Genomic DNA, 23,896 nt, shown 5'->3' on the forward strand with positions numbered 1-23,896 from the left:
TACATAGCCTCACAAGCTTGCTTTTCTACAGCTGTGCTATATCTCCATTGAGCTGTTTGTACTGAGTAAAATCCCCTTCACTGTCCCCCAAACTGGGGATTCCTGTTGGGGTTGAATTGGCACCAACCACTGGTTGACATGAGACAACCTAAACCAAGGTCAGCTTGAGCTTGGCCACGCAATCGGCTACAAGGGCTTGAACTCCAATTACCAGCAGTAATGATCCATCCCAACTGTGTCACGATTCATAGGACTCAAAAGCAAGTGAATGTTAAACGCTGGAAAGGGTGATGCCCTGGGAGCCAACGCCTGGGACTGGCTCTGGAGAAAACCATGCTCTGGTCTCGCTTGGGGCACACACACACGGACACACACACACACACACACACACACACTGCCTCCCCGGCGCGGCGCCTTCAGCTCTGCAGCTCTTCCCTGAGCCAGAGGAACTGGGATAAGGTGCAAAGTCGTCGGTGTGGTTTGACCCAGCAGTCACCTGAGGTCTCTCAAACTGGGTAACAACAACAACTACAACAACAAAACCTTAAAAGCCCGGAAGAACCCTGTGGGCAATGAAAACGGGCAAACTGCAGGCTGAATACACGTCTGCCCCAGACTTGGTTCTTTCGACGCATAGCGCCTCCTTTGCACCTTCACGCTCCCTTCTATAAAAAACTACGCTCCATCCATTTTTCTTTAAACAAGCAACCCTCCCCGTCAGCCAGGACAGAAACCCGGGCGCAAACAAGAAAGAAACTTCACCTTCACCTACTTCTCATAAAATACACCTGCCCGGGAACGAATCCACACGGGTGCGCCAGAAAGGGACGCGGGGCTGCCATTTCTTCTTCCGGGCTGACGGCGACCACTTCCGGGGGACCACTGGCGAGGCGGAAGTGCGGTCTCCAGCCTGCGGCTGTCTCGGGACCGGCGGAAGGAGGCTCCCAGGGTGGGGGCCGGGTGGGGATCGGGCGGGGATGGCGGCAGCGGCAGCCGGGGCGGCCCAGGAGAAGCAGTTCCCGCCGGCGCTGCTGAGCTTCTTCATCTACAACCCGCGCTTCGGGCCGCGCGAGGGAGAGGTACGCGGAGCGGGGCTGCGCGCGGGCGTCACCCGGCGGCCGAGAGGGGGTCCGGGGGCGGGGGCTGGGGGTGCCGGCCGAGCGGCCGGCGTCGGGCCCCGGGAGCTGCAGGGCGCGTCCCGCAGGCGGCCCTGGCCGGCCCGGCGCCGGGCAGCACCTGTCACTGTGTCCTCCTCCGGCGTCATTTTGCAGCGGCTGCTAAGTGCCAGGTGTGTGCCCGGCCCCGTGATACGGCTGGGGCCAGAAAGCTCAGGCTGCGTCTGTTCAGGTCCCGGATCAATGCCTGTGTATTGAATGAAGGTTCATCAGGTTAATCACTCCACAAGGGTTGACTCTGTTTTCTCTTCGCATCGTTTCCGGCTGATTAAAATTGAGCTTATGTCTTTGTTACTGGAAGTCCCCAAAGTCCCCTGGAAACGTGGAACAAGAGCGGTGGACGATCTCCCTAAAAATAATGCAGGCTTGGAGGACTCAGGAAGCTTTTTTTCCGAATTAATAAATAAATTCCAGGAGTTTGGGGGTTATTTTTTAGGTGGGGACGGTGACTTCCTCAAAGGATATCCGGAGCTAGGTTTTATTGCCAGAAAAATCACAGTTCTTTTAAAGGCTGTCGGTCCAAATGACAGCGAACCTGCTAGGTTTAACTTGCAGGGAGGTGTAAGTCTATGCACGTGCACGCACACACGTTTATTTCTTACACGTGTTGGAGTATTTATCACAAATTGGCATGAGGCAAGAGCTCCAAAGATGGAGTAATTGTCTAGTGCTACTTCAGGTAACATGTGACTTAACTGAGTATCACAGTTGTCTTTCAGGCTGATGGGCGTTATTTATACAGTGAGGAGATAATTCTTGTTTTTCTAAAATGGGGTTTTTGGTGGTTTCCTTTTGTTTGGCTTTTAGTACGTATGACCTGAGAAGTTGACATTAAAAGTTTTTAGCAGCTAAGGTGAAAAAATGTTTATATTAATGTGATTCTGTTTCTTCATACTTTAGGAGGAAAACAAAATTTTGTTTTATTATCCAAATGAAGTAGAGAAGAATGAAAAAATTAGAAATGTCGGATTGTGTGAAGCTATTGTACAGTTTACAAGGTAACGCCTTTAAGTGTGCTTTTGCAAAGTGCAGTGAATACTTACAACTTATACTGGAGAGCTGTCCCCAACATATTCTTTTGACCTTTTTAGGACCTTTAGTCCATCAAAACCTGCAAAATCTTTACATACACAGAAGAATAGACAGTTCTTCAATGAACCAGAAGAAAATTTCTGGATGGTCATGGTATTTACATACATAGTACATTTTTTTTTAATTTGTGAAGTTATGGTAGGCCCTTAATGTTAGGAATTTAGGAAAGTCTTCTGGCTATTGTGTCAAAGTAAAATTACAATAATGTTGGTTGCAATTTTAAAATCAAATTTCTATTCAGTGTATTTGTTCTTGGGGTTGTTTTAAAAAGTGTTTTTGGCGTTGTGTCATATTCAGATTTTTTAATTTAGGGGAAATTAAAAACATAATTGATTCATTGTATAATTTCAGTTTATCCAATTCTGTAGGTTGTTCGGAATCCTAGCATTGAAAAGCAAAGTAAAGATGGAAAATCAGTTGTTGAATACCAAGAGGAGGAGTTGTTGGTAATCTGTCATTTTTTCATTTCTAGTTTTTAGGAAAAAAAATTATTACTGAGTATGTTGAGCGACTTGCTTGGTCAAATTTAAGCTGTGTTGCTTTTGCAGAAATTTCTCATGGTTCACATAGTAAAGTTTTATGTCTGTTGTTTACATTAGCACAATCTCATAAAAATGTGTATGTACCCTATCTCGTTAATGCTTCTACTAATCATCTATGTATAAAGCCCTCCTAAAATTAGGTTAACTGGTTTATAATTGAATTTAAACACCTCTGCTTTCAGCACACAGCTATTGTGGGACCAAGTTTAAAAGCATATTACTTTGTCAAGAGTCATTGTGTGATAGAATTGTTTTCTTTTGAATTGACTTTTGTGCTGTCTGTGTGTTGTTTGTAGGACAAAGTTTATAGTTCAGTGCTCCAACAGTGCTACAGCATGTACAAGGTAAGCATAACATTCTTTCTGAGTTGAATTTAGCTGCTCACCCTTATGTACAGGGGTTGTTTAAAAATAATTCTTAATTCTTTAGATGCCTGCAAGGGCGACTGTGTATGTTTTAGGGGAGGAAATAAAGGGGCCTTTGAGACAGTGTTGAGGTTTATACATCATCCACTCACTGAGTACTGAGCCCTTCCCTACCCTCTAGCCTGGTACATTCCGCATTCTGGAGGAAAATGCATACTGTAGAAATTTGTATTGTTTAAAAAGTCTGGCTATGTTATTTCTGTAAAGTAAAACTTAGGTATGAGTTGAGGTTAAAAATATGCCAGAAACAGGTGATTTCATAAAAATTACATCACTTAACAGTGTGTGAATTTTTTGTGCCTTATTTTATAACTTAGGCTTTCTCATGTATGGAAATATATTCTATATTTAAAAGGAACTGGGGGAATTAAATTAGTCGAATTCATTAATCTAAAAATAAAAGAAGACCTTGTTATACTGGGTAATAAAAGGGCATGGGAAGTTGACTTTTTAAAATTTTTTACACCGTTAGCTTTTTAATGGTACATTTCTGAGAGCCATGGAAGATGGAGGTGTCAAGCTCCTAAAAGAAAGATTAGAGAAATTCTTCCATCGGGTAAGTATTTGGAATTTTATTTATAATCTTGGTAGTGTTCAAACAGCCCCTTAGAGAAGTATACAAACAATTTGTTTCTCAAATACGAAAAAAGCCAGAACTTGAAAGGGGCAAAGAGACTAAGATATATTGTGGCAAAACAAGACCAGTGTGAAGACTCATTAGACGTGTACACTTGAATCTTTTTCTAACCCTGTGTGTTGGCTCTTGCCACTTGGTCACCGCTCCTTAAAGCATCTTGAAATATCTCTGGGCTTCATCTGTATGCCACCTGCATCTATCAGAGTGGGATTACTCAAAAAGTGAACTTACTGTGTGGTGGATTGGTTAATTAGCAAAATTTATACTATTTAGCTGAGTAGCACTTCTTGTGTATTGATTCTATTCACTAAACAGGCGTATATAGACTGAAAGTAAAAGTTTTTGGCTGTGACACAGACTTGATCACATTCAAGTTTATTAATGTGATTTTTCCCATGATAAATGAATATCCCTAAAAGTTGCCATTCTCTTTTACTGTAAATTGATTTTGCATATTTCACCCAACCTCTGGTCAAATTCAGTTTATCTTAAAGGAATACTTTCTAAACTACCTTTGATAATCTGTTCTTAAATTATTTTGTTTTTATGAATTACTTTTCTTGTTTGTTTTTCACTTTAGTGACCATAATTATTCACTCCCATACTATCTCCTGATTCTTGTTCTTGTCTTTTTTACTCTACTACTGCCCATTGGTACAAGTGACCACATGTCCCTTTCCATGATGTTAGTGTACGATGGCACGATCTGTCCGTGATACCCTCGTGTGGATCCCTACCGAGGTTAACTTAATTTCAGGAGCACTAATATAAGGAATGAACTACTACAAAGAGATAAAACACAATACTGAATAAACGTTAACTAGCTATGTTTGAACTTTATATTTGGAAATTGAATTGAAACTTTACATTGATTTGAAACTTTGTATTTTCAAATCCAGGTACCAATGGCTCACCTACTTGTTGGTCTTGTCAGTGTGCTGTTTGCTAGTATGTAATTGTATTGTACCATAAATTAAGACTAATTATATTTAGTTATCAGTACTAGATTCAATGTATCATTAGTAAGTGTTATGCCTTATGTTTTCCTACAGTATTTGCAAACGTTGCACTTGCAGTCATGCGATCTACTTGACATTTTTGGTGGAATCAGCTTCTTCCCATTGGATAAAATGACTTATTTGAAAATCCAGTCCTTTATTAATAGGATGGAGGAAAGTCTGAGTATAGTCAAATACACTGCCTTTCTCTATAACGACCAACTAATCTGGTAGGTACACCCTAAGGATTGGCATGTAAAAGAAGAACTCTTTCAGGATAATAAAAATAGCAGTGACTAGACTGGTAGCAGATTGTCCAACTGAAACGAATGGCAGGGGGGCAAGGTAGAAAGCATCCATCGATATTGTCAGAATCAAGCAATGATCATTTAAACCAAAACTAGGGTAATTCTGTTTAAAATTACCAAGCAGGGGAGTTTAAAACTTGTGCCATGAAAGGTGGAGAAAATGTTTTATCAGGTTAGGTTTAGAAATCCTATTTTTATTTTGGTGTGTTTTCCAAAAACATCTTCAAAGAAATGGTATAGTAAACGTGGGAAGCATAACTGTCATGTTTTCTTTTAAAGAAGCTAGGTTTTAAAAAATATCCAGGAAGTCAAAAGTGCTATAAAGCCAGGAAATTCCCGTGTCATCAAACTCTGTTTGCATCCTGTAGTAGGAACAAAAACCTAATTTCCTTGTTGAAAGTGTTGATACTCAGGAAGAAAGAAACCATTACTAAATGCTGTCAACTACCTAAGACTAAAGTCTGGAAAAGCCACTGAATGTGCGTAAGACTGTACAGAGGACGCAGCCCTGGAGTGTGGTGTGTGGATCCTGGCTGTTGATGGTGGTTGAGTGACCTTCCTGAGATGAGCTGGGGCGCAGGAGGGAGTGGCCGGCTGGAAGCCCTCCAGCACTGCTCTGGGTGCTCGGACTTGGTCAAGTTTTGATTTGCGTTTACGATAAATTAGGGGTGTGGCTTGTTTTAACATGAATGCTGAGTTCAGCTAGTAGCAAAGGCGGTAGTGGACCCTTGAAACCCATCCTCTCCCATGCCAAAATTTTGTAGCTTCATTGTAGGAAGAAAAACAGGCTCATCTAAAGAAATTTGAATACATTTGTTAAACAAGTGGATGAGTTTTTGCCTATGAAAATAATCCAGATAAAAACACACCTCCTTTTTCACTTGAAAAATTGTTTATCAGGCAACTTTATGTTATATTCACTGAGCCTGTTCTAGTTGTCTTCTATGATAGTCACGCTATGACAGCAAAGTGAAATTCTTAATGCTGCTGGGAAAGGTTGAAGGATAGTTATACCGTATCTGTTCTGAGGAGAGAGCAGCCCCTCCGTAGGGAGAAATTCCAGGGAGGACCTGGGAAGGTTGCAGCCAGCCGTGGTGATAGAGAGATAAAGGGGATGGGCCAGAATCCAACAGCAGCCCATGGCCTTGGTGCCCATCAGAGAAGGGTGGCTCAGATTCCGACCTCCTGGTACAACATAAGCCCTGAGCGGGATGGGAACTCTGAGACAGAAAGGATACAGTCCTAGAGCAGGAAGGGCCCCCGGAGACCAGCTCATGCTGCCAGACCCTGGAGCCAGCATGACTGGCAGGCTTGAGCTCTGGAAGCCTGGGCTCCTCGTACCTGTTGCCCCGCTCCCGGCGATCCTTTTGGCATCTTTGTCTTCGTGAATGATGTCCCCTGGAGTTGAGCAGTGCCCCAGCTCTGGTGTCTGCACACAACTGCTCTGTGGACCCACCCCAGGGACAGGTAGGTCCCAGGCAGTTGTGACAAGAAGGAGCTTCAAGAAAAATAGCACATTTTGAGAAGCAATTACCAGTTACAAAGCTGGTGTATTTCAACACCAAGACAGTATCGTACACTTCATGAACAGAATAGGTTTATTCTTATTACTTACTATACTGTTTTGAAATTACCTGATTGAGGGCAGAACCATCTGTCTCCCTGCACGAGGCCAGAACCTGGCACACGGTATGTACGCCGTAATGATGGTGGGGAGCGCAAAGCAAACGACTGGTAGAAAATAATAGTTCTCTTTGCACGGTGTCACCTTGATGAGTGGACCTGGTTTTTGCCATGGCCGTGATAGGATTAGACACCACTGCTGTTAGGAGAATCCTGCTGACTTTCTTGTCCAGAGTTTTTGGCTTGTTTTTTGAGAGAATTTTCTTTTTAATGGATTGACTTACTTTTCAGGGGTTAATGCTTTTATGAATAAATGCCTTAGATATTTAATCAAAGTTAACCATCCTCTTTTATCTTGGCTGGATTAGCTTATATTCAATACATGACAAGAACATACTCTGTATTTTAGACTAAACCATCCTAAGTGAAGGCTTGTGCGTTGAATGATCACCACCTTATTCTTGGTAGTGATCCTGAAAGAAGTTTTCAAATTAAATAACTTGGTGTCGCCACTGGAAACAGAGTTGGCGTGCCGTAGTGAGATGCAGACTGCAGACCACAGCCGTGTGTGGCTTGCAGAGTTGGAGTTCACCTGTTTCACTCAGAGCAGGTGTAGAGGTCTTAGAGCAAAGCAGTGAAAGTGTTTTGAGCATTGAAGTAAACGCAGGACACAGGTATAAACAAGAAGAAAAATCTGTTTTGACAAAGTAGTAGCATCTTATGCTCACAGATGAATCAGATTTAAGGGTAAGAAAAGTTCTGTGTTTTTTGTTTTTGTTTTAAAGAAAAAAATCATTCCTATTAAATAACTGTATTTGAGAGACTTTGAGACCATCTGTATTTCTGAGCACGAGGGGGCAATTCCCTGTTTGATGGGAGCCATTGATGGTTCTGAATCACTTGGACCTGTCAGTGCAGGGTTTTGTTGGCTTTATGTATTTGTTTGTTTGTCTATTTGTGCTAAGGAAGGAACTCTTGTTTGATTTTTTTTTAACCTTTATTTTGAGATCATTGAAGATTGCCATGCAGTTGGAAGAACTTTTCCCCAGAGGTAACATCTTGCATAACCGGAATAGAATATTGTTTCATTTATTTTTATAGAGGAGCGGGGAACAGGTATCAGGGAGGCAGACACCAGAGGGAGAGTTGCTATGGTCAGAGCTAATGGAGAGCCTAACTTGGGCAGGTCTCTCCATAGGCAAAGTTGGAGTTGCCTGCTTGGTATTTTGTGCGCCGAATAGCTGGCTGCAACTTAATTTTTTTTCTTTTATATTTTCTACCCAGAAAACCAACACCAAAGTATTTAATGCCTAGCATTAAATCTTAAGTGCAATAATAAAAACAAAGCTGTAAGCCCTGTGCACATAGTAAGTAGTTAAGCCCTGTTGTCTGCCACTTCTTTTTATAGGGTGTTTTCTACTCAGTGTTCTCTGCACTGTCCAATAGAATATAATGCAAGCCACATATGTAATTTAAAAATTCCACTAGCCATGATAGAATAAAAAGAAACTGGTGAAATTAATTATATGTTTTGGCCCAGTATTTCTAAAGTATTATTTCAACAGGTAAATAATACAAAAAATTAATGAGCTATTCTTTGTATGCTAAACTTTAAAAATCCAGTGTGTATTTTACACTCATTTCAACTGGCCACATTTCAAGTGTTCCGTAGCTACTGTTACTGGAAGCACAGCCCTAGAAGCAATTGCCCAGCACATCACCCTTTATATACTGTTTTCTACTTGTCATTACCAACCCCCCCTCACTGGTGCTTTCTATGTCTTAAAAGGAAAATAACATCCAGAACTTGTTTTGTTTCTGTTTTTCTCCTCTTTCCCCTTACCTCAACTATTTCTGTGTAAGGAAAAAGGGGGTGACCTTTCCATGTGTTTGATGTGGAAATTCCATCTGCCTAGTTGGCCAAGTTTCAGAGCTGGCGTTGTCACAGGACAAGCACTATGTGTCCCCAACCACTTCTCTTGTGGCCTTACCTTTGGACCCAGAATTTCTCTTTCTCCTGGGGAGGAAACAGAACAAACGTGCTTAAGGGCATGGGGCTCCCTTCTGGTTTTAGTTGGGGACGAGACATTATGAAAATTGAACCTCAAAAGAAGAGAGGTGGTAGAGGAAGACAAAGAGGTAAGAGAAGCTGAAAGAGCCCCGGGGGTGGGTGGGGCTCATTTGCCAGGACAGACCAGACTTTCCCTAACGGAAAAGAGGAGAGAGGTCCTGGAACAGGGTAGGGTGTAGAGGGTTGACTTATGTCAAGTTAGATTTCCTCACACGATTTTTTCAATTATCTTGAACAGAAAAAAAGCCCAGATGCAGACTCATTGTCTGTTTATGTTCCTACCTAAAAACTGATTTCAGATCGTGTCCGATGCCTGCTGGTCTCAGGGTTTTCCCACATGCTGCTCATTCTTGCCTCGTTTCAGATTAGATGGTTTGCCTGAAGTTGATTTCTTTCTCTTCCTTCTTTTCTCCTGCATGGAAATCCAAACTGTTAAAATCCACACACATTTCTAAGGCAGAGAAGGACTGATTCCTGGCCTACAGTGTCCCAGTGTTTTCCGGGAGGCCAAGTGCAAGAACGTGGCGTCACCGTGTAACCCAGAGAGCAAAGAGAAATCTTCGACCCGAAATGCTGCCTTGTGGTTATTAATGCCCCCTGAAGGTCCCGCATGGAATTCAACCAGAGGACCTAGTCTGTTGTAACTTTCTATTTTAAATGGCACATGAAATGCGTGACGACATACTAACTAGTAGCCTTTAGCAGGTCAGGCTCAGGTTCTCGTGCGGACTCAAGCCTCGCTCCTTCCTTCTTGGGATTCTCAGTCAAAGAAAGGGCTTCTTGATAGAATGTAAAAGAAAAAAGATGAGCTTCAGCGTGGTCAGTGTAATGGGAAGACGGAGTCTGGTTCCAAACTTGTAACAGTGCTTTTCTAATGTTTCAGGAGTGGACTAGAACAAGATGACATGAGAATTTTATACAAATACCTCACCACATCCCTGTTTCCTCGGCACATCGAACCCGAGGTATGAGTGGGTGCTAATAGCTCTCTCTCTATAGATTGGGGACGGGTATCTCTGTCGATATAGACAGACAGACATATGTGCATGTGTGTATGTGTGTATAGACCCACACACAGGTGGGGGTGAGGAGGAGGGTGCAGTAATGTGGTTATGGGTGGGCTGTCCTGGTCTCTGTTTCACTAGTGTGATATTTAGTGATATTTGTGTAGTCGTCATCCCTTAGAACAGAAAACCAGGATGTCAGCTCTTCACTGTATTATGTTCAAATGCAGCAGCAAAGGTATGTTTTAAGAGGAGCAGTGCATTGAGGAGAGGAAAACGGAATTGGGTAGGGTTCTGGGGCTCCGAAAATGCCAGGGGTCTTTGACAAACAGTGGTGGATCTGAAGAGATGTTATATTGCCTGCCTGGCTTTCCCACTCTGGTACTTAATTTCCCTGTTTTGTGCAGAGAACGGTAGACACTGCAGTGCTCTCCCGAAAGTATCCTTCTGTAGCTTGAGTTAGGCTGGGGTGAAAAGCATCCACAGCCCACGAAACCATCTCAGCCCAGGTGCCCGCGTGCTCCTCCCTGGGTCTCTCTCCTTCCCTCTCCTTTCTGAAAGCCATGACTTCAAACAACAAGAAACATATCATTGATAAGAAATTGAAAACAAGGTCTTGAGGAGGACCTGGTCCTGCACTTAGTTCCTTTCTAGGTTGTTTAGATATGGTAGCTAAAGTTCTGGAATATGTACCGACTACAAGACACGCTGTGAAGTGCCCAGCCAGCATGCGTCTCCTGACAACAGTCCTGACAGTGGGTACCTTATCTCCACCTGACAGAGACAACACCCACGCTTGACTCACCCAGTCACCCAGCCAGTAAGTGGCAGGGCCAGGACTTGATCGCAGGGGCTGCCTGATGCTGAAGCCCCTGCTCACAGCTGCACCCTTGAAAGCTAACTTCTCCAAGAGGCTTTCCTGTGTGACAGTGCTGTTGCGACAGTAGACGTCTCTGGTGCTTTATCATATGCCCGAGAGCCAGGCTTATAAACTAGGAAGCTACAGTCTCAACGTGGCATTGTGAACAAACATGGCCACCTGAGGGCTTCTCTCAATAGAAACTGCCTATGTGAGAGTTGTCTGTGCATTTTTACTATCGGATTTACTGTGTTTATCAATCTTTCATTTGCAGGTAAATGTTAAACTTTTATGTAGACTAAAAGAACATTAAAATCTTTTAGAAGAATAACAAATTTTAGCTAACATGACTGTTGGATTTTTTTTCATTTTCCACGCATGTTGAAATAGTACATCTTGTGCTCGCTTCGGCAGCACATATACTAGAAATAGTACATCTTTAGTAAAAGGAACTAGGAGTGTGCTACAAATGTAAATCTCTGAGGAATGGCTGAAGGCCAGGACTTTGATCTCAGATGGGCCTGGTTTTGATGCCTGGCCCTGCTACTTAGGAGCTGTGTGCGTGGGTGAACTTCCATGAACTTGAGTTTCCACAAGTAGAAAATAGGAAGAGTATTCCCCACAGCGATACGAGATGAAGTGGAGCAATTTATGTCATTGCTTCGCATGTGTTAACCACATGGGAAATTTCAGTTATTGCTAATAAAGGAATTTAATCAGTATATGGAATGTAGGGTACAGTGAAGTTATGATAGTTCTTAGAGTTTTCTATGTACCTCTGTGATGCCCCTTGTTTTTTTTGGCGGGGAGGAAAATGCGACTTTGATGCAGAAAAATGGCATGGAGCCAATTAGTGGATATGAATGCTGTTTTTCAAAGCTTTGAAAAGAGACAATGTAATAAGGCATTTCTCAACATTAACTTTGTTTACAGTTGGCAGGAAGGGATTCTCCCATAAGGGCGGAAATGCCAGGAAACCTTCAACACTATGGAAGGTAGGACTTCTGTTCTTTGATATACAGTATTGGATTTTCTTATCTTTTCATGAACGCTGAACTACCTTCGTGCTACTTTATTGATAACAGAGGAACTTCTGTTGTTTGTAGTGAATTAAAACTATTACTTTTTCATGATCTAACTTGGTGTTTTCCAAGTAGTGTCTAGCTCCCCAGGCAGCTGTATATTAAGCAGGCATGGACTCCGTTGATATATTCCTGTTTATAGTTTACCTAATTGAATTGAGTCATGTCTGTGCTTGCTTTTCAGATTTCTGACTGGACCCTTGAACCTCAATGATCCAGAAGCAAAATGCAGATTCCCCAAAATCTTTGTAAATACAGATGACACTTACGAGGCACTCCATTTAATAGTTTATAAGGTAACGACTGTTTTTCTCTCCAGTGTTACTGATTGATACTAACATAAATAACATAAATCTTCCTTGCGGGTGTACATACACAAGTACGTATGCAAGCCTCTGGAGTGTTTCTCGGAATAGATGTTGGCAGTCATAATTATTGTAAAACTCAAAATGGGTGCTGTTCTGAAATAGTGAAGTTTATTTTCAACTCCTAGTAAACAGTTTTGTTATTAGTGAAAGAGTAACTGTCTCAGTCTGTGACGTCCTGCATGCTGGCAAGGCGAACGCCACCAAGGGTCAGGGTTGCCCCTTAGATGCCCCCTGCTGTCCTGCCCACACTTCAGTGAGTGCTGCGTTTGATCTGATTTTAAAGCTGTGGACTTGCTCACTCTGTAAGGATAGCCTTGGTTTCGTGTGTGTGTGTGTGTGTGTGTGTGTGTCTGTCTGTCTGTCTGTCTGTAAGGTGGGTTTGTTTTTGTTTTAAGAGCAGTTTTTGGTTCAAGAAAGAAGTCTGAGGATGTGTTTGTGTTGTGTTCCTGCTAAGGGTACAATTAGTTTTCCTTCGCGAAGGCTTAGAAACAATGCAGTAAGAACACAGGAAGGAGATGAACGTTGGAGGATGAGGGGATTGTGTATCTTCCTGGTAGATAGGAAGGAGATGGAAGGGTGATGCCTGGCAGAGAGTGGAGGAAGCTCCAGCCTGGAATATGAGTGGGGAAGGAGCATGGAGGCGGGTGCGCCCCCCACCCCCCGGCTCCCCCATGGAAGCCTAGAGAAACTTTGGCTTTGAGGCATTCACCTGGGGGGTCAAGAGCAGGAAGGAGAGAGGGGACTAAGTGAAGTGTTGGACATAAACCACTCAGCCGCCCTCTCCCCATCCTGGTGCACAGACATGCAGCGCCTGTCCTGGGCTGAAAACTGAGTCTTTTTCAAGAAGTAAACCTGGAGGGACCTAGAGTGGCCCTTGTGGGTGTCGCACCTGAGAACAAGGTCCTACTCCTGGCATTGCTGTGTGAACACTGCAACCCTGGACCTTCACCCGAGTGGCGCTTCCGCCCAGTCAGCTTTCAGTTCTGTCGTTCTTAAGTGTGGTTGCAAAAACAACTATAGGTTCTGAGAGAAACAAAAATGATTCTGGGAACAGAAGAGAACGTTTAAAAATTAGCAGAGATTAGAGAAGTTGTATCTCTAAAACAGGATGACATGAAAGAGTCAAGGTTATATTAAACTTAGATTAATTGAAAATATCACCTTTAAGAAGTATTTTTTATTGTGGCAAGATAACATATCGCATAAGATTTGCCATTTTAACCACTTGATGTGTACAATTCAGTGACATTTAGTACGTCCACAACGTGCACCCATCACCACCAGTTCCAAAACGTTGCAGCCCGAACAGAAATCCTGTGCCTGGTAAGCAGTAACCCCTCAACCCCTCCCCCTGGAGACATAATTCTTGACAAGAAATTTATCAGAAGGGTGAAAGATAAGTTACCCTGCCCTAGAATATAAGCTAAAATGACAGGAGATAAAAATATGGGAGGACAGATGAAAGAGAGGGTCGGTTCAGGAGTTTCAGCATCTGAGTCACAGAAGTGGAGGAGAGGAAATTAGTAAATGGCGTTTGGAGAACATGTGCCGGTGAAGAGGAGCACATTTCCAGATTGAAAATGCCCAGGGAATGTCTAGCACAGTGAAGAAAATAGATCCACTCCTATCCACACAATGGGCAATTTTGGAAACAAAGACCCAGAAAGCTTCCAGAAGGACAATAAGGTCAGCTGTAAATCAAACTGGCATTAGCAGTTTCCTTCCCAGCACTAGATGTTAGGTGACAATGGAAGGAAGACTTTCAAAGTTCTGAAAGGAAGTAATTTTCAGGGTAGAATTTTTTGCCAAGCAAAATTATCAGTCACAGGTGAAGTAGAAAGACATTAAACATGGAAAGTCTCAGAAAGGTTAGCCCATGCATCCTTTCTTAAGGCTGCTGCAAGAGGCTGTACCCAAGTAGAGTAAGTGAGGAAACCAAGAAAGAGAACATGCTGGAATTCAAAATACGGTGGCTCCTACCCAGGAGAACAGGAAAGAAAGGCTAGAGATGGTACAGCTCTGAAGCCCTGCTCACGAACTTACCACCTCCGGTTCTGCCATGAGGAACAGGGAGGAGAACTCTGTTCTGGGAGCAGGGGCTCCAGGATAAAAAGAGGGTTCATTCAAAGGGAAGTATGATTAACAGGTGTGATTAAATGTTAGGCATGATAAAGAATGGCGAAGAGAGAATTCCAGGAAAGTAGACAAAAGATGTAATCTGAAAATGAACCAAACTGAAATGAGGCATAATGTAAAGCAGTAATTGGGGGAGGGGAAAAAAGTCCACTTTTATATTAAGCTAAAATCTTTCTCCTTTGAATAATTGAGGGGTAATGACTTTGAACCCTTAATGAAGGAAATAGGGGCCTGGTACACTGTGTTCATTGGGTTTCCATTTTTAAAGTCAACCAATGGATGTAATTTCAGATGTGATAATGGAATTGTGGTTATGTTAAAGAGTTATCTTTTTTAAACAGCTTTATTGAGCTATTAATTCACATGCCATATAATTCACATACCATACCACATAATTCACCCACTTAATATATTTAAGTCAGGGTTTCTAGCTGCAAAATTCAGGAGTCCCCAAGACCACGCTCACTCCTGACACCAGCTGCTAGTTCAAGGCGTGCCCAGACCACCTTCAGGTTCATTCGTTCACTAGAAGGACTCACGGGACTCACAGAAGCTGTTATATTCACAGTTACTGTTTATTACAGCGAACAAGCAGAGATTAAAGCCAGCCCAGGGAAGAGGCACAAGGGCAGGACTGGGGTCACCAGGTGCAAGCTTCCAGTTGTCCTCTTACTGGGGTTGTGCAGACAGCGCAGCCTGTTGCTCCCAGCATGTGGGGACTGTTGCCATCATGGCTGCTCACCTGAGCCTCGAGGTCCAGAGTTTTCTCAGGGGTTGGTCCGCAGACACAGCTGACCTGAGGCGTCGCTGACCTTAGTCTTCAGCCCTCAGGAGGCCCTGAGGGGTAGTGGCTTGTGGTCTTTTTTTTCCGAGGCTTTGGTTTTGGTAGCAGGGTTATGCTGGCCTCAGAGTGAGTTGGGAAGTGTTCCCATCTCTTCCATTTTTTGGAAGACTTTGCAAAGGACTGGTGTTAATTCTTCTTTAAGTGTTTGGTCACAGTGAAGTCACCTACATCTGGGCTTTTTTCTTTGTTGGAAGTTTTTAAATTATAAATTAATCTCTTTACTTATTACAGGTCTTTTCTGATTTTCTGTTTCTTGGGTTGTTTTCATAGTTTGCGTTTTACTAGGAATTTGTCCATTTTGCTTAAGTTATTCAATTTGTTGGTATATAATTTTTTAAAGCAGTATATAGCCTTCAAATCTTTTTTTCCCTATAAAGTCAGTAGTGATGTCTCTTCTGTCATTCCTCATTTTAGTAATTTGAGTCTTCTTTTGGTCTAATTGCTTTAGCTAAAGTTTTTTCAATTTTGCTGATCTTAGAAAACGAACTTTTGGTTTCATTTTTTCTGTTATTTTTCTATTCTCTACTTCACTTATTTCTGCTCTAATCTTTGTTATATCCTACCTCCTGCTTGCTTTAGGTTTAATTTGCTCTTAACTTTTCCAAGGTCTCAAGATGGAAGGTTAGGTTATTGATGTGAGATTTTCCTTCTTTTTAATATATGTGTTTACAGCTGTAAAGCTATAAATACTAAGGTTTAGTAGATTTTCTTGAATAAGCATTCCTGCATTTCCCTCTGGAAAGGATTGCTTTTTATAATTTTTTCCAATTATGGTTTTTCACTGGAGAGAGCCTGTGGAGCTTCTCGTGCCGCCATTCTGGAAGTGCTTCTACAAGTCCTTGCCTTTTACAGATTCCTGCTGAACTGTGTACAGATTAAATGATAGGGCTTCTGGGATTGTGGGAATAAGGAAGGTGGATGTGGCAGGACTATCCATGAGTTGACAGTTATTGGGAAAGTGATGGTCCATGGAGTTCATTGTACCATTCTGTGTACTTCTTTATATATTTGAAATTCAAGTTTTTAAATAGAGACTTAAAAGGCACATTTTTAAAAAACAACACAAACACCTATGGGAACCCAACAGAGAGCAGACATAAGGGAAGGACGTTGGATGGGACTCCCATATGGAGTGGTGCTAAGTGTGGTACTCAGAGTTGCACACGTCCCAAGGACACCAGCTGCTACCCAGATCCGCTAGGGAGTGCCTCGGAATGCACAGCCACTGGTCCCAGATGTCTTGGTATCTCAGGAGAGGCTGGAAATTTGCTTGAAAACTAGTGGGTATCTAAGTCAAAATTACACATAAAGAAACACATACATTGGATGGAACTCCTGTAAGGAACCCATTTTGCAACCTGTTTATAGGCAAACAATTTTGATTTAGTTACAAAATAGTTACAAATTAACTGTGACCGTGTAAAAATAGTTATATCCCATAGAGGTTGAGAGGTGGAAGTGGTGAGAGGCAGGGACAGGTGGGAACGTAAATGTCCTCATTTAAAAGTTAGGAACCGGAGCTTGTACCTGTGACTGGGGCATGAGAAATGAGCCATTTGGGGCTGTAAGGTGACCAGTGGAGGAACTAGAGTGGCTGTAAACCACAGGGAGGAGGAGGAGGGCAGCTGAGGGGTCACGTCGGTATAGACCTGACTAGGAAGTCAGTACACTGTCTGAAGGTGACAGTGGTACCCACATTCTCTAAATGGTCAAAGTGGTGGCCTATGGGAACAGGCCTCAGAGAAGGGAATCTTGCTTTTCTTATTATAAAGTTACATGTTCTGTTTGACTTTTATTTTTAACACTATACATTGCTTTAGTAAATTTAAACATTTTGGGTTATTTTTTTTTATGGTCTTGGTTGCTGTAAGTTGCCAGTACTTGCTAATGTCATAATTGCAATATTTGCCGTAATAAACAGTGAGACAAGGTGACATTAATTTGCTGGGGGGTTTTTGTGTTAATGGAAATTGTCAAACATACACAAAAATAGACTGGAATAATGAATCCCCAGGTACGCATCATACAGCCTAATTAATTAACAATATGCTAATCTCATCTAGCTCCTCTCCGTGTTTTGTTTTGTTTTTTTGCCAGAGCATTTTCAATCATCATGTCATTTCACTTCTAAATACTTCAGTTTGCATCTCTAATAAGGACATCTGTTTTAACATAGCTACCATGCTCTTCTCAGGCCTGAATATCGTCTAACATCCAGTACACGGTTCTCCAGTTGACTAAAAAATCTCTTTATAAAGTTGATTTGTTCAAATCAAGAGTCAAGCAAGGTCACTGCATCTGTCCTTAAGGATCCTTTTCAGTACCATGTTGTCACCTGTGGTTTGTTTCCTCCTTGCAGGCCATGAGTGCAGCCGTGTGCTTCATGATTGATGGTAGGTACACACCTGTGTCTGCTTTCAGCCGTTGCTCTTCACAGTTTGCTTCGTTTATTCCTAAATGATCAGTGTGTTTTCCTAGCAACACAGAGGCTGTATTCAGCGCTGTGCCCCGTCTGGAGCCTCTGCCATCTTAACTAGCTATTTCTGGTCTTTTTCAAGTGCTAGTTTTCCCACTTGTCACCAGTAGGATCTGGGCACCTTTCTGTGCCCCCCTGACTATGGAATGGTAACAGTGGTCCCTGTCTAAAAGGGGGATTTGAGGATTAAATGGGGTGCCAAACAGCACCTGTGTGGTGTTTGTTAAAATAAATATTTGACCATCGTAGGCCTACTTGGGGTGGCAACCAATTTACCACCCCACAGGGCATGCTGAAATCACCATTCACAGTGAGGTGGGTCTTTGATGTTGTTTTCATCTTAAATGTAGCTAATTTTGATTCTTCTGTTTCTATTCTGTTTGGGGGACGTGTGGGTAGAGAGATCTGATCATATCATTGTTTCATCTCCCAGATGCAGTAAAAGTTTAAATTGTTAATTCAGTAAAGATGGTAACATTGTGCTTAAGGCAGTAAAGTGAATATTGACTCTTTAACACAAAGTATTATAACACTAACTGGTATTTTTTTTAATTCCTTTTAGCCTCTGTACAGCCTACGTTGGACTTTTGCCGAAGACTGGACAGCATTGTGGGGCCGCAGCTCACGGTACTGGCATCTGACATTTGTGAGCAATTTAACATCAACAAGAGAGCATCTGGGTTTGTACTTTGCTTCCTGTTTACTTTCAAGCATCTACCTGGTTTTGGACTAAGGGTGGTTTTTGCCTAAGAATACGGGCAGTATTGCATTAGTGTTTTCTCTGAAACCACAGCAGCAGTGTGCTGTTCACTCGTGTCTGAAAAGCTTCCTGGGGAGCTGCTCCTGTGTTTTCTGCCCCACATTGATAGTTGGTGCTGCGTCTCCTCTGAATGCAGTCCTTCGCTGTCCCGATGGTGGTGAACGTGTGGGCTACCTATGCCTGTGAACTGGCCTTGTGAAGTGCCATCTTACATCCTACTTGACCAGCCCAGACTGTGGCATTCACCCTGGTGGTTGTAACTAGCACACTTTGCTTTGCAAAAAGACTGAAAGCACTTTGCCTTGTGTGAAAGTGGCTGTACTGGAAGCCATTAGGGCGTTGGTACCAAGTCTGGCAGCTAGAAAGGCTCAGGGCCAAGCATCAGGAGACTCAAAGTTAAACTCATCTTGGTTCTAAGAACACTGAAAAGTCTCTAACCTCTCTATTCTCTTCACAAGTAAAGTGGAATTACTGTAAAGATAAGTCTGTAGATGGACAGTACATCTTTTATTGAGAAATGAAAGCCCTCTTCATGTGGACTTCCCCTGTGATTGAGCAGTTACTAAAACACTGTGAATTTATATGTGTGCTTGTGTTTGGTGACTCGTTATGTTAGTGTGTGGTCTTGTACGAGCAGCAGCCTATAGCCAGGTCCCGGGGAACGAACATGAGGTTCTGTGTGTGGTGATTCCTGCTGACAGCTTTCTTAGTTTTAGAAAAGATACTACCAACGACAGTGCCTGACCAACTTACATCTTCACAGCTGCTTAACCTTTTTATTCATTTATTTATTTTTACCATGAAACTGCCTGATTTTCACTCTTGAAGGGTGCATAAGTGATTTGAATCTGTTTTGGGTCATGCACGTTGTGAGTAGAGAGAGGTAAAGTGTGGTTACCTACGTCCCTGGCCCCGGGACATTACCGGACGTTAACCGTTCTGTCTGTGCTTTCAGTAGATGTGATGAATTTCAGGTAACACGTCAACAAATACCCAGAGGTAAACTTGCTGTCCAGCACCTTGTTTCACAAATAAGATGAACTCTCCTTGGGATCATGCAGAAGAAAGGAGTGAGCCTTGGGTAGTAATTATCCGATCATTAGAAAGCACTTTTCTCTCCAATATTTTATTATGAACATTTTCAGACACAGGAAGGTTGAAAAAGTTGTACCGTGCACACACATATACCCCCTACTTAGATCCTACAGTTAAGATTTTGCTGTATGTGTCTTCGCACGCATCTGTCTGTGCTCTAGGAATCATCCACATTCTGTCTTTGCCTAGATATAAAGTATTACAGTAGTTACCCCCTTATCTGGAGGTCGATTTCCGGTATCCTGAGCCCTCCAGAACATGACTGCTAGCCCTGAAGGAAGCAGAGACGGCTCTGCGCCCCGCACTGGCAGGGCCGCTCAGGCTGTCACCCGGACCCCATACTGGGACTTCTGTAAGGGCACAGTGAGAGGTGACGGGGGGAGGCCCTGGGAGCCCGTGGTGCAGCTGTCTGCGTGGTTCCCTGAGGAGTTGCAGACCATGACCTGGGAGGCCCAGTCATTTAAAAATCACAAGTGTATCCCAATTAAAATGTTCATTTCACTTGGGGAGAAAAGGCTACTACGGTTTAGAATGATGTCCATTTAGGATGACGAAGTACTTTGTCACTTCCAGTAGTTAGCTTCAGTTCTGTGGCAGATTAAATACATGGAACGCATTTGTTTCCTAGTGCTGTCGGTTCAGGGCGATGTTACTCTCCTAACACAGGTCGGCAGACTTCCGCAAAGGACTAAATAATGAGGATTTTAGACTTTGTGGACTGTGTGTGTTGCAACTACTCAACTATCGTTTAAGTGTGAAAGCAGCCATAGACAGTACATAAACATATGCCTGTGGCAGTTCCAGGAAAACTTAATTTAGACAAACGGCCAGGTGTGGCCCCCAGGCCAGAGTTTGCTGACCCTGCCACTAGACAATAAATGGCCTGTACTGATTTAGTTTGCTTTTTTTAAAAAAAATTTAGTGATTGCCATTTATGAAACATTATACTTTTATTGAGAAAATTATCACAAAATGGTTAAAATATTTTTGGTTTTTAAAAAAATTCCTTTTAGCTCTCTGGAAAATTCCATCATATTGAGCACCTCACAGATATCACGTAAGTTACTGATGAATGAGGAGCGTGTTACTTTTAACTGAGATTCTTGATTAGGCTTCGCCTCACGGATTTAGTTTTAACAATGTCGTTATATAGTTTCGCCTCACGGATTTAAAGTTTTAACAATGTCGTTATATAGTTTCGCCTCACGGATTTAAAGTTTTAACAATGTCGTTATATAGTTTCGCCTCACGGATTTAAAGTTTTAACAATGTCGTTATATAGTTTCGATAACTGTTCTTTTAGAATGTTACCATTTTAATGACGTTTTCACAGGTCTGAAAAAGAACCCCAGTTTAAGTTTATCTACTTCAACCATATGAACTTAGCAGAGAAAAGTACAATTCACATGAGGAAAACACCCAGCGTGTCACTTACGTCAGTTCATCCAGATTTAATGAAGATTCTGGGTGACATCAACAGTGATTTTACAAGGTAATTCTTGCCACCTCTCAAATTAAGTGTCCCTTTTGTCATAAGAGAAGAGACATTAAGAACTCATCTTCCAAACCAAGTGACCCAGAGCGCCTTAGGAGAGCTCACACTTGACCGCCCTTCTGGGGGCCACTTCCAAACAGATCATTAAGCCCAGAAGTCACTGGTCACTCGCACATGACTCCCTGCACTTTTTAAATGATGGAAGTGTCCTGTTTTTGTTTTAGATTGTGTTTCACGATCTGGCTGTTTTTATAATAAACTATTGCATTTTGAAACTCTTATCTTACAGAGTGGACGAAGATGAAGAAATCATCGTGAAAGCGCTGAGTGACTATTGGGTTGTTGGGAAAAAGTCTGACCAGCGGGAGCTGTATGTTATTTTGAATCAAAAAAATGCAAACCTGATTGAAGTAAATGGTAAATAGGATTTGGTATTTGAGCAGAATTTTAATGCTACTGATATTTAAAAACTATGGTCTTTTCAGTGTACTAAGAAACATACTAAATAGAACGTCATGACTGCTGAGATTTTAAGCAGATGTCTCTGTTGCTTAAAGGAAACCATCATTTGATACATTCTATGTCTGTCTCTAGCTTAGTTCCTCGAAAAGTATGTGAAAAACTTTCCTGTATCACAGGAAACTTGGATAAAAGAAAATTAGTTTTTACAATGCTAAAGGGAAAGAAGTCCCGGTAGTTTATACACCGTGTATAAAAAGGCTATTTGTATTTCCTGGAATAAGAATACACATTTTGATGCAGAGTGGCTGGGTTCATATAGCCGTTTATAGCCATGTCTGTCTGTGCACAGGCAAGTAAGATGTAGAAGTTTCCTTCGCCTTCCAGCCAACGCGGTTGCTCTGGGCCTCTGCACCGTGTGGCCTGAACAGCTGTTTTGATTGATCTACCATGTGTTGCCTGGAGGAAAGGGTGATGTCACCTTCAGGGCAATAGGCTCCTTTGCTGCTCTGCAAGGAGTGGACAGTTGGGGGGATGCACCCCAAGTACCGCCTGTACAAAACGTTAGTGATGAGGTGTCTTCTCTGCATGGATCTTCTAGGGCACATTAAATTCTTCTCTTTGTTAACACTTCTGTTACTAGTAGTTGTGTGCGTCAAACATCAGGAAAGACATGCCTCGTTACAGTGGGAAGTGGGTCAAGATAACGATGGCTGTATGGCGCACTGATCTGCAGGTCAAGGTTGCAGCCAGCGTTTGTTTGGCAGCATCAGATTTCTCGCGATTTTAGAAGCTGGGCTCCTCACCCTGTAGCCCGGAGGTGCCTTAGGCAACTAACTCGGGGGCTGGCTTTGGGATTCCGCAGACCCGCTGAAGCAGGGTTTGTCTGTGTCGTAGTAGGAAGTCTCGTGGTCATGGTAGGCTTTTTCTTTCTCTCCATTTATTACCATTTCTTACCTAGGCTTCTGGGATTGAAGGTCACAATTAACGCAGACATGTATTTATTCCCAACTTTATTCCAGAAGGATTTAAGGTACTGCTATGTATCATGCAACCTTTACGTGAAAACCGCTATCCCGTACTCACTGTTTTCTGTTCTTTTTGCAGAAGAGGTAAAGAAACTTTGTGCAACGCAGTTCAATAACATCTTCTTCTTGGACTGACGCCAGCGGCTCACCGAAACATCTTTTCAAACAGCTCAGCAAGCGTCTCGTTTCCCACTGCAGATTATTGGTCATATTATTGACTGGATTAATGACAATAGTAAAGCAATACTTGCTTTGAAGAATCAAATTTCTACTCAGTCTTCTGATCCTCTGAAGTTTTTAGATTTTAAATATTTATGTGGAATTAATTCAAGGTAGTCAGTTACATCTCTATCATTCCATTCTTTTGACATTATGTGAATATTTTACTGGAAAATCAGACTAATAAATTGTTAAAGTTTTTAAAATTCTGGTTTTGCATTGAGTCTCTGTCCTATTGCCTGTTTGTAGAACACACTGACCAGTCGGTCCGTGGCTCGTCCTCAGGGTATTCTAGCAGCTAGAGCTTCTCAGAATTGGGGTCCCTTTCTTGGTCACTAGACCTGAAGTGGTGAGCTAAGGCATTTGCACAAATGAATTAATTGCTAGACTCGGTTTTTCTCTTGAGCACTAACATGTTTAGACCACATGTGATAACACAAGAACTTCATGGAAGCGCCCAGTGTGGTCTAAACATAAAGTGTTCTCAGTTTGTTGTGTAGAACTCCCATGTGGGTTCACAGCTGAGGCGGGGCCTGGCTGAACTTTATGTAAGTTCACCTAACTTTTAGTTAGGTCTGGACAGCAGAGTTTGGGTGCAAACTAGGCAGGCATGGTCTGAAAGCACTGGTACCGGCCGGACCCTCACGGGCACCACAGTTCCCCTTCCCTTGGCCTGCGTGAGCTGCTGAGGTAGGGAGGAGACAGAGAAGGACTTCTCGCCAGTGTGTAGCATTTTCGTTGTCACCCAATCTTGCACAATTCACAGTTTCCATTCTCATTTCCTCTTGACCCAGGAGTTATGTAAGGTTGTGTGTTTTAGTTTCCAGTGATATTAAGCGTTCTTGATGGTGGGCGTTCAGTGCTGTCTTAGTAATTGCTATGCAATGTGATCGTGGTCTCTGATGTATCATTTGAAATTGTTGCACTTTTCAACCTAAAATGTAGCCAGTGTTTATTGTCTGTTGTATTCTGGTTTCTAACTGTTGGTTCAGACTTGAGTTCCTTAAATTTTCTGTATTCTTACTAAATGTCGGTCTTCCTGATCTGTTTCTTCCATCATTATACCGTGTTTCCCTGAAAATAAGACCTAACTGGAAAATAAGCCCTAGTGTGACTTTTCAGGGTGACAGCCCCTGAACAGAAGCCCTAATGTGTCTTTTGGAGCAAAAATTAATATAAAACCTGGTCTTATTTTCGGGG

At 42.4% G+C, this 23,896-nt stretch overlaps 2 protein-coding genes across 9 annotated transcripts in view; one reads left to right on the top strand and one right to left on the bottom strand.

The window, feature by feature from the left end:
* The window catches only part of LOC109437321 (uncharacterized), a 52,380-nt gene extending 51,495 nt beyond the window's left edge, over positions 1-885 (bottom strand). For 5 of the 7 annotated variants that reach the window (XR_016021391.1, XR_016021392.1, XR_016021390.1 and 2 more), the window contains exon 1: positions 773-875. The gene's annotated coding sequence lies outside the window, so the exon portion shown is untranslated. Of the gene's footprint in view, positions 1-762 lie in introns of all 7 variants that reach the window. The other 2 variants (XR_002136228.3, XM_088798781.1) reach the window with 2 other exon arrangements.
* Positions 873-22,902, top strand: CCZ1 (CCZ1 vacuolar protein trafficking and biogenesis associated). Of its 2 annotated transcripts, XM_074313935.2 has the most exons (16): positions 873-1,079; positions 2,076-2,173; positions 2,267-2,360; positions 2,636-2,713; positions 3,106-3,153; positions 3,707-3,790; positions 4,771-4,819; positions 4,895-5,099; positions 9,755-9,836; positions 11,668-11,729; positions 12,001-12,112; positions 17,524-17,557; positions 18,203-18,320; positions 20,829-20,987; positions 21,280-21,407; positions 22,557-22,902. In XM_074313935.2, exons 1-16 carry the CDS (start codon positions 978-980, stop codon positions 22,610-22,612), a joined length of 1,509 nt encoding a protein of 502 aa, XP_074170036.1. In that variant the 5' UTR covers positions 873-977; the 3' UTR covers positions 22,613-22,902. The 2 variants fall into 2 exon arrangements, with proteins under 2 accessions (XP_074170036.1, XP_074170037.1); XM_074313936.2 differs by lacking the exon at positions 4,771-4,819 and having other exon boundaries at positions 4,924-5,099.
* Positions 22,903-23,896: the final 994 nt, after the last annotated feature.

Source organism: Rhinolophus sinicus, chromosome 5, assembly GCF_057876585.1.
Source record: "Rhinolophus sinicus isolate RSI-liver-muscle chromosome 5, RSI-T2T, whole genome shotgun sequence".
Taxonomy (NCBI): domain Eukaryota; kingdom Metazoa; phylum Chordata; class Mammalia; order Chiroptera; family Rhinolophidae; genus Rhinolophus; species Rhinolophus sinicus.

What these genes read in the sequence shown, in the direction of transcription:
- CCZ1 (XM_074313935.2), top strand. Translation starts at nt 978, where the DNA reads ATGGCGGCAGCGGCAGCCGGGGCGGCCCAGGAGAAGCAGTTCCCGCCG. An exon ending in AACCTTCAACACTATGGAAG is followed by an intron (nt 11,730 to 12,000) that starts GTAGGACTTCTG and finishes CTTGCTTTTCAG; the next exon opens with ATTTCTGACTGGACCCTTGA. An exon ending in ATCAACAGTGATTTTACAAG is followed by an intron (nt 20,988 to 21,279) that starts GTAATTCTTGCC and finishes CTTATCTTACAG; the next exon opens with AGTGGACGAAGATGAAGAAA.